General features: G+C 33.6%; 3 protein-coding genes across 3 annotated transcripts; 2 read left to right on the top strand and 1 right to left on the bottom strand.

Annotated features, from left to right (window-relative positions):
* On the top strand, positions 589-2,715 carry LOC109228141. Its single transcript, XM_019393321.1, has 4 exons — positions 589-691; positions 845-1,090; positions 1,574-1,711; positions 2,279-2,715. Exons 1-4 carry the CDS (start codon positions 689-691, stop codon positions 2,624-2,626), a joined length of 735 nt encoding a protein of 244 aa, XP_019248866.1. The 5' UTR covers positions 589-688; the 3' UTR covers positions 2,627-2,715.
* On the top strand, positions 5,383-5,835 carry LOC109227555 (RING-H2 finger protein ATL47-like). Its single transcript, XM_019392758.1, has one exon. The coding sequence runs from the start codon at positions 5,383-5,385 to the stop codon at positions 5,833-5,835; it is 453 nt and encodes a 150-aa protein (XP_019248303.1).
* On the bottom strand, positions 6,106-9,438 carry LOC109226441 (heptahelical transmembrane protein 2-like). The gene is made up of 4 exons (XM_019391193.1): positions 8,994-9,438; positions 8,813-8,905; positions 8,665-8,725; positions 6,106-7,031 (listed from the first exon to the last, which is right to left on the bottom strand). The coding sequence occupies exons 1-4, from the start codon at positions 9,230-9,232 to the stop codon at positions 6,348-6,350; spliced, it is 1,077 nt and encodes a 358-aa protein (XP_019246738.1). The 5' UTR covers positions 9,233-9,438; the 3' UTR covers positions 6,106-6,347.

Genomic DNA, 9,732 nt, shown 5'->3' with positions numbered 1-9,732 from the left:
GTAAATATGATAACTTAGTTGCTATCATAAGTTAAAATTTATTGATAGTGCAAAAGAAAAATTATATATATAACTTAAACCCTAATATAAATAGAATTAAATTATATCTAGTGACAGTAGAGTTAAAATTTCATAAAACCAATGGAATTAAACTTGCGGTAACAAGTTATTTGCCTTATCCTTCATGTAACTAATTTCACTTATTATTGATCAATAGGTAACTCCAAATACCTATTATGGTGATATTAATATTGTCTCCTTTTTTATTTTTTTTTATTTTTTTGAGCCGAGAGTCTTTAGGAAACAACCTCTCTACTCCTTCGGGGTAGGGGTAAGGTCTGCGTACACACTATCCTCCCCAGACCCCATTAGTGAAATTTTACAGGGTTGTTGTTGTTATTGTTGTTGTAACTCCAAATACCTTTAAAGTGACTTGATACTGTACAAATTTCTACGCTATCCATGTATAAAAGTTGAACCATATATATAAACTATAATTGAACGAAGTAGACAAAATGTTGTGTATGTACCCAAGGAATAATATATTTCATTTCCTCTCTTGTGATTCTCCTTAAATACACTAATATCCATAACATAGTTTCTCTCTTTCTCCAATCAGAGGCTCAACAACCTATTGTCCATTGCTTAAGTGGTGAAACTTGAGAGAATAACTTTTTATGTGATTATTATGGTAAGCTATTGGCTCCAATTCTTCACCTTCTATATATATATATATATATATATATGATTCAATTATTCCTTTATATATAACACTTTTGGTAGCTCCTTAATTAAGTTTATTTATCAAGATTTGCTAATTAATTATGATATATAATGTTTTTAGGGAATTAAGAAGCCATCTTGGTTGGAAGCTCTTTACGTGGAGAAATTCTTTGTTCCATGTTCAATTCATGAAAGTGCAAAGAAGAATGAGAAGAATGTTTGTTGTTTGGATTGTTGCATAAGTATTTGTCCTCATTGTGTGACATCTCATCGTTTCCACAGATTACTTCAAATTAGACGTTATGTATATCATGAAGTTGTTCGACTTGAAGATTTAGAGAACCTTATAGATTGCTCCAATATTCAGGTAGTTATTCAGCAAGAAACTTGCTTTATTTTTATATATGTTTTTAGTTTTATTTGTGATAACCACGGTGTTCGAGCCAGCTTATGCATATCGACTAATTCTACGGGGTACCTTTTGCCTCCCCACCAATGCAAGTATCGGGTAACTCTGTCCAAGGCGAAGCTAGAAGTTCAATTACGGGTTTGGCCGAAACCAATAGCTTTTGCTCAAACAGTGTATTTTTTGTTAAGAAATTCATTTAATATACTAATATTAAGTTTAGAACTCCATTTTTAGCACTTGAAGTCTTCGTGCTAAAATTCAGATCCCATAAAGTTAAAATTCTTGCTCCGCTTCTGAGTCTCTGTCAACTAAAATTTGGATAAATAGGAGAATTACCTAGTATTTTTGTCTTCGTTGGAAGCTTTATTCTACTAGTTTTGCTAACAATATGATGTTCTTGATTGTTGAATTTTCTGATATTTTAGTTTATAATTGTACTAGGCATATACAATAAACAATGCTAAGGTGGTTTTTATCAAGAAAAGAGCTCAGAACAGGCAATTCAAAGGAGGAAATTATTGCACTTCTTGTGATAGGAGTCTTCAAGAACCATACATCCATTGCTCCCTAGGGTGCAAGGTAATTTTCCCTAATCTTAAGAATTTTGTGTTCTCGAGTCTCAACCAAAGGTACTCATATCTACTTAATTATGTTCGTATCATAATTGATTTCCTAACAATATACTTAAATACATGTTATATACATGCAACTACATGAGTAATTAAATAATATAATAGTTAGTAATACGTTAAATTTGTGAAGATTCACAAGCAAAAGGATCAAAAGTGCAAATTTTAGTCAATTAAGTGGTTAAAAGTGCTTAACCAGATATCAAAAGGACCAAAATAAGAATTTGTCCGATTAAAAACACAAAATTACCTTAATGATTTCATGAAATAACTTAAGAATGAGATGTCATAGAATTATAGGATTGAAGCTAAATCATAGGAACAACATATTATTATTTTTTTTCCCCAATTGAGGAGGATCTATAGTGTTTCCACACTTCTCCTCCAGCGTAACTCGAACCCAGGACTTAACGGTTGTGGGTGGAGGTGCTTTACCAACTGAGCAAGCCTCACTTGTCAATATAAACCACGTTTTTATTAATTGTTGGTTGACAACAACTTTGTTTGTCATGATCAGGTAGAGTTTGTGCTAAAGCACAACAAGGACCTTTCTCCATTTTTAAGGAAATGCACGACTCTACAACTTAGTCCAGACTTCTTTATCCCTCAAGACATGGCCGACGATGACATGGCGAACGAGACAGCTCATTCGACAGTCGTGGACAACGACGAGCCATGGGGCTCGTCGTCGGGCTCGGGATCCGAGAACATGAGCTTTCCCTGCACTGAATTTGTAAGGAAAAAGAGAAGTGGGATGCATGTGTGTGGAAGAACAGCTAATAACTATAAGGACATTACAGAGGAGGACATGGCTACTAGTATGAGTAGAAGAAAAGGAATTCCTCAAAGATCTCCATTGTGTTAAGATTTAGTAGTATATTAACTTGGTTTCAAATATTAGTTGTTTTGTCAACCTAAATTTGTTTTAAAATAATATTACTTCTTTTTCTTCAATTCTCCTTATTATTTGAGTAAGTGAAGTTTTAATCGAGTGAGACGTTTAAGAAGAAATAAAGGGTAATTTAGACAACTATCATGCCTATGGCGAGACTCAAGTAATGGGCCGGGAATGATTTCATGGGTCGCAGTTATACTCGAACATGGCGCTTACTTGATGAGTATGGTTAAAAATAAGAAAAAATTACAAGAAAATACATATGACTTTACACCATAACCAAAAATGGCCCATATTTTTAAGTTTTACATGACCTAGCCTACATTGTACATATGTTAAAAGCACTAGCAAATTCAAAATCTGTGTTCTTACAACCATTGTTTCTAAAAACTATAGAATTAAATCTGTGTTCTCACAACCATTGCTTTCACTCTCTCTTCTTCTTGCATCTTCTACATATGCTTCAAAGGGCCATGTATTTTCTGCTTCTCCTCTTGTGTCACCTGCTTGCATGTAAGAAAATTGAAGAGTAGAAGTCCACCATTGAAGACCATTCAAAACTTTGCTTTTGAAAATGGATTTTTTGAATTTGTTAGTTGTTTGGATTGGGTGTTGTTCCAATTGATTGAAAATATCAAAAGGAGTTCAAAATTTAAATTTGAAGTGATTTGGAGTAGATTTGAGCAAGATTTGAGTTAAATTTCAGAAAAGACGCAAGGAAGAAGACGAAGTCAGTTTTTTGTATAATTATGTATAATCTTGTATAATAGTGTATATGAGTGTAGAAACACGGCTTATACACTATTATACACTTTTATACACCTTTATACAAGCGTCTGTAGATGAACTTCTTCCACAATTTTCAATTGCAATTCTTGTTCAAAACCAGTCCAAATTTCCGTTAAATGACTTCAAATTTTATGTACAACCTCCTTATACTATTTCTAACAAGTCTAAATAACACCCACTCCAAATTTCTCACAAAATCAAATTCGGAATTTAAACCCACATATTTAAGCTTGTTAAAAATTTAATTTTCACCACCCAAATGAATTTGGTTTGTTGAACTAATATTTGAGTCACAGTTACTGATTCGAAAATTAATTTAAAAGCTTGAGGAATCTTTTTTAAAAATTAAATAGTAATTTTGAGAACCTATTAAAGTTGGATGTTAAATCCTAGCCTATTATTTTTGAGCTAATTGGCTGTAAATTCAAATATAGGCTATAAAATTAAAAATAGAAGTTCAGTTGTTCTAATGTGCTAGCTACCATAATTTTTGACATTATAATAAACGCTTGATCTAACAATAACATTCTTTATACTTTCTTCTTCGTACCTCATTATTCATTTTTTATTTATTTATTTTCTTGACTCGAAATTAAATTTTGATGTTAATAATTACTTGGTTGGGGTGTTTTGTCTTAATTGCACCACGTGATTCCCTCTTCCTATTTCTTTTTTCTTTTTGGTGATTTTAAATTTTCCAACATCATATAATAGTAGTTGGAATTGTCAATTTGGAATCTTGTGTTGTTTACACCGACCGTTTTATTCAAATAATCGACAGTTTGAGGTTAAATTCTCTGGCACTAGACGTAGTTTAACACTCTGTTTGGATCATTGTTTCCCATCATTTTATAATGTATTGTATTGTATTGTATCGTATCGTATTGTATTGAATCGTTTTATAAATACAACGTTTGGATAGATTGTATTGTTTGCTATTGTTAAATAATACTTTGTTGTTTGGTTTGACTGTATCGTACTGTACTGTAACTGATAAGTTGACTAAAATACCCTCAATTGTTTAAATATTAAATTTATTAAAATTATACATAAAAATAATTTAAAAAAACAAAACAGAAAAAGACAAAACACCTTAAGAAAGCAGAACAAAGGAGCGAGACAGAAGAAGGTAAAACGAAGGAGCACAGCTAATTAGGATTGAGATAAAAGTAAATTAGGAGAAAAAATAAAACAGAACGTGGCAAAACATCTCTTTAACGTTGGTGGCAGAAGTTCTTGAAAAAAATAAAGTAAGTTATAGGTTGAAGATTTGGAGTTAAAATAGAAAAAAGGTAAAGGGTAAATTAGAATTGTGGAGTAATAAGTTAGGGCATAGTTGGAAAGAAAAATAGGAAACAATTCCACCATACTAAATCGGTTGTTTAAAAAAAAGGACTTTTCATTGTTCCGGAACAATAGATTTAACAATACAGTACAACAAATTTTAATGAAATAATCAAAACAAACATTGTTTTAGAATAACGATACAATACGTTACAACAAGAAACAACCATCCAAACAAGCTGTAAGTACTCATTAGCTAGACATACAAGATCTTCCAAAATAGTTAGGCATCAAAATATCACATATATATGAACTCATAAGAAGACAATATATAATTTAATATGTGGTAGTATGTTAGTAATTTTCACTGTTACTGTATATAATTTAAAGTCAAAGAAAATAATATTGTAATCTCAGTGAAAAGCGCGATTAAGGATTTGGGATTTGGGACACACATCATTTCCTTAATTGTTTTCTCCTACTCCTAAAAGGTTTCCAAAATTTAAACCCATACACATTAGGATTCCTATAAAGTTTCTAAATCAACTTCTTATATTAAATATATATAACCCCTTGATTGCCATCTTTCTTCTATAATCTCACTGGCAATCTGACCTAACATTCAAGTCATCACGTACCCTATTATATTAAAAATGCCAATTCTCATCGCTGTTTTCTTCGTGGTGTTCATCATTTTTGTTGCTTTGTTATATTTTAACGAGTTGATAACCTATTCGGGTTTAAATAATGGAGTAACACAACAACGTGAATTAGCAGAAAGTGCTCGTTATGTGACAACAGAAAGAGGTCGGGCAGGTGTTGAAATAGTGATTGATATTCCTGATGAAATTAAAGGCACAAACAGTGACTGTTGTATCTGCTTAGGAGAATTTGATGAACAAGAAGAAGAAGATGATGATGATGATGATATGAGAGAAGTGATACTTGTTGCTTGCTGTCATAGGTTTCATGCTGCTTGTATTACTCCTTGGTTATTAGTACCAAAAAACGAGACATGTCCCTTTTGCCGTACTTATGTTACTGCTCTCGTCACATATGTTCGGCTTCAAGATTTAATCAAGACTAACAATTACTACTATATATGAGAGAGAAGTTATATGTATAATGTATATGAGGATTCATCTTTCCGTTGATATTAATGTCTCTATTTGCTAGGTAGTCACTATATCAACCATTATCTCTTAATTCCAAGGTAGTTGGAATCGACTATATGAATCTTCAACGTCTAGCAATTTCCCTTCATTTAATACCGACCATTTCATTCGAATACACTATATTTGGAGGCTAAATTCTCTAGCTCTAGAGGCAGTTTTGGTACTCATTAACTAGGCAAACAAGATCTTCCAAAACAGCTAGGCATCAAAATATCACGTATGTATGAACTCAATAAGAATCCATGGACAACGGACATATATGTTTCTGTAAGATACGAAGACAACAGTATGAGAACTATCAATGTCATTGATGTACCTAAACTGCTCCTAATTAATGGAAGCATCTAGCTGAACATCAATATAGTGATATATTCATGATCCTGTTAGAAGCTAGAGTAATAAAGTTTCTGAGTTGGGAATTATGCCATTTGCAGATGTATTGTCTATCCAAGAATACCTGCATTGCACGGTGGCAATTCTCGACGCCAGTCCATGATAACCAGAGTAGCTATGCTATGTGCCAGGGCTGCTGCAACGACGAGTACATGGAATATTTGATGGCTGTGTCCAAAAAGGTCAAATGCACCCGGTTTCCATCTCTCTGGAAACCTCGTAACGTAGAAAACTGCTCCAGCAGCATACAAAAGGCCCATGGCGATCTCGTAGACAAGAGCCACGAGTACTTGTGGATGATGAAAGTAGAGGGAAACAGCATGTGCTGCTGGAATCACACCTGAGAAACCCATAGCAAGAAACAGAGCAGCCCTGAATGATCTGAAATGACCAGAGGTGACAGCCGGGGCGAAAAGGGTGATAATGACTAGGATACCAACTATAGTAATGGATGTTAAGTAAAAGAAACGCCAGTATGGTTGACAGGAGAAAGTGTAATATATGGGAGCAAAGAAAGAGCAGATGATCATGATAGAGATTCCAGAGTAGTCGAGACGCCAGAAGAAGAGGGTGAATTTATGCGAGTGGCAAGCAAATAGGTGAGAGACAGAGCTGAAGACCAAACAAACCATAGCCCCTCCCAGGAATACAAACCAAGGCCATATGGCAACTTCATAACCATCTCGATATGCACCGATAAATGATGGGGCTGAGATCTGCCTGGTGTAAGTATCCTGCAAATAAGGAGATGATGCTTAGTATCTTATTTGCAGCTTAACATTTGCATAAACACAAACAGAATTTTCCAAAAATTTTATAAAGGTAAAGATACATCACTTCTTTCCCCTCAATACTGTTATATTGGACATTCTGCTTTTATAGCAAAATGTTAGAACCATATGCAGTATTAGTAGGTTTGGCAACAAACTACATTATTTCGTGCACGAACCGTGTTTAGTGTCCCAGAAAAAGAGTCTCCTTTATGATCTCACCATTGATATTGAACAGAACAACTCTGTTTACTAGTCTAGCATATCGGATTCATAAAGCAGCTAGCTAAGAAAGTTACAGTTCATTCAAGTTCATGAAACTTTTTACATTGAATCAAATTTTTTAGAAAAAAAATCTTTTTGACAATGGTCAGATTCCTTTCCATGTTTTAGGAAAGAATGGTATCTGACTCCTCATGACTCTCTTAACTGAAACTGAGACACTCTTTTGTAAGTTGTAACTACCTATCACATCAAGAATCCAAAGTAAGTTAATATGAGACTTCATTTGATCTGGCATTCAACACTGTTATAGGAACTTAAGTTGGTAAAACAACACAACTAACCAGCCTAGTTGAAATCAAAGATCTATATGGCAGAACCAAAATTAAGGAAATGCCTCTCAATCATTCGAAGGGAAGCCTTGGAGCAATGGTAAAGTTGTTCCACGTGACCTATAGGTCACGGATTTGGGCCATGGAATCAGTCATCAGGGTAGGCCGCTTACATCACATCCCTTGGTGTGCGACCCTTTCCGGACCTTGGTGAACGCAGAATACTTCGTGTACCGGACTGCATCTCAATCATTCCTTAGTTTTTTTTTTTAATTATCTTTCTCCTTTTAGAATTTAATTAAAAGAATGGTTTGCAACTCCAACCATACTACTCCTAGTTGACAAACCAAATAAAGTCACTCCATAAATATTTTACCTATTAATCAGGTAAAAAACATCGGCTTTGGAAATGGTGTTAAGGTACTACTATATGCTTCTACCTTGTCACCATTCCCAATGACCTGATTTTGCTAACTCTTTAGTCAAACTATATGGACCCTCAATCAGTCCTTGATTGTCGCAGTGTCAGTATTAGAATAAATTAAAGCAAGATATTGTTCGATTTAATTGAGGATTAAAAATTCCAAAATTTTCACCCATCTTTTATTTAAGAGCAATACAAAATTTAACTAAACGAATTATAGCCTTCTTTCCTCGTTTCAAGACTAAATCTGAAAATTCCACGAAAGAGATAAACAAAAAAAAATAAAAAAATGAAAATCGCATAGTTGAGATACAGCTAATTCCTAAATCCACCACATAAAAACTTTAAATACGATAAATAAAAATCGACACAATTTATAACAAACTTTTTTCGCCAAAAAAAAGAAAAAAGAAAAAAGAAGAAGGTTGTTCAAACGGGCCCAGGTGTCGAATAAAAATTTATTGCGTATCTCAGCTCTATTTCCTAAAATTTGTAAAATTAGGGACCCACCACAAAACCGACCTTTTCGCTAAGTGTTGTCATCTCAAGTCTTTTCACTGTCTTTTACACTAAAAAAATCAGATTTAATAAAAAAAAGAAAGTAACGGCAAAAACTCACCGGAAAAGAATCAGCTGACCCATTTCTCTTCATTGTCATCCACCGTCCCTCTCCCGCCGGTCTGTTTAGAATAGAATACTAATATTTTTACCAATGTATCAAATGACAAAAAAGGACATGAAAGAAGATCAAATTTGCGAAAACGAACCTGGAGAAACCAGTAAGCAAATTCTCTATTGTCGTCTTCTCCGTCAAGGTCATTACCGTCAAAATCACAAATACCAGAAATCCTACCAAATGCCTATTAAAATTTATAAAAATAAGATTAATATAACTAGAAAATGAATGAAATTCAAATGAAATTGAAGTGAGAATTTTGAATTACATACGTCCAAATATTGAGAGTTTCATTGTGTAAGGAGAAGAGACTGAGAGCGGTATCCTTAAGAGGCCATTCACAGCGGTAATAGTCTCTGATAAACTCGTTATCTTTAAGATACGCCGGTAATTCTTCGTATTTCACCAATTTACGCTTCAATTTCTTATTATTAGTCTTCATTTCGGCTGATTCAGTATGCTCTATGTTTCTGATTTTCAAGCTCTTCTTCTTAGTTCCTCTGCTTTTCATGTTATGAGATTCCGGCGAAGTTTCGCCGGAAAATTGCAGTTGCTCTCTTATCGACGGCGATCTCAAGAAAGGTTGATTGCTTGTTTCTTGTGATTTCTAACTAACTGTTAGCAACGAGCTGGAAATTTGATGGACGTGACTTCCACTCAACAACTTTTCTACTTATATCAACTGACAGTTGTAACAATAGTTGATTCTTTATAGTAGTAATTGTATTTACTTTTTTAGGCCTTTGAGATCACATACAAGAGAGCAAACATAATAAAAATGAACAAATACGTAGTAGTATTGAATAAAATATCATGTACTCCCTCCGTCGCATTTTAAATGTCGTTTTAGCTCAAATGATTATAGTCAGACCTCTCTATAAAAATATCCTTATATAATAGTCATTCACTATAAAATACCAGTTATTCTCGGAACCCAATATTATATTATGTTATAATATATGTCCTCTATAATAACACTTCATTATAGCAGCCAACAAAATTTCGAAACAA

The sequence above is a fragment of the Nicotiana attenuata genome, chromosome 6, assembly GCF_001879085.1.
Source record: "Nicotiana attenuata strain UT chromosome 6, NIATTr2, whole genome shotgun sequence".
Lineage (NCBI taxonomy): Eukaryota > Viridiplantae > Streptophyta > Magnoliopsida > Solanales > Solanaceae > Nicotiana > Nicotiana attenuata.
This window is presented reverse-complemented; position numbering and strand designations above follow the sequence as displayed.

Bases quoted from the DNA above. Each gene is read 5' to 3' on its own strand.
- LOC109228141 (XM_019393321.1), top strand. The intron at 1,091-1,573 runs GTAGTTATTCAG...TAATTGTACTAG, and splicing joins TAGATTGCTCCAATATTCAG to GCATATACAATAAACAATGC. The intron at 1,712-2,278 runs GTAATTTTCCCT...TGTCATGATCAG, and splicing joins ATTGCTCCCTAGGGTGCAAG to GTAGAGTTTGTGCTAAAGCA.
- LOC109227555 (XM_019392758.1), top strand. From the start codon at position 5,383: ATGCCAATTCTCATCGCTGTTTTCTTCGTGGTGTTCATCATTTTTGTT.
- LOC109226441 (XM_019391193.1), bottom strand. From the start codon at position 9,232: ATGAAAAGCAGAGGAACTAAGAAGAAGAGCTTGAAAATCAGAAACATA. The intron at 8,726-8,812 runs GTTCGTTTTCGC...TATTCTAAACAG, and splicing joins TTGCTTACTGGTTTCTCCAG to ACCGGCGGGAGAGGGACGGT. The intron at 7,032-8,664 runs GTGAGTTTTTGC...CCTTATTTGCAG, and splicing joins GGTCAGCTGATTCTTTTCCG to GATACTTACACCAGGCAGAT.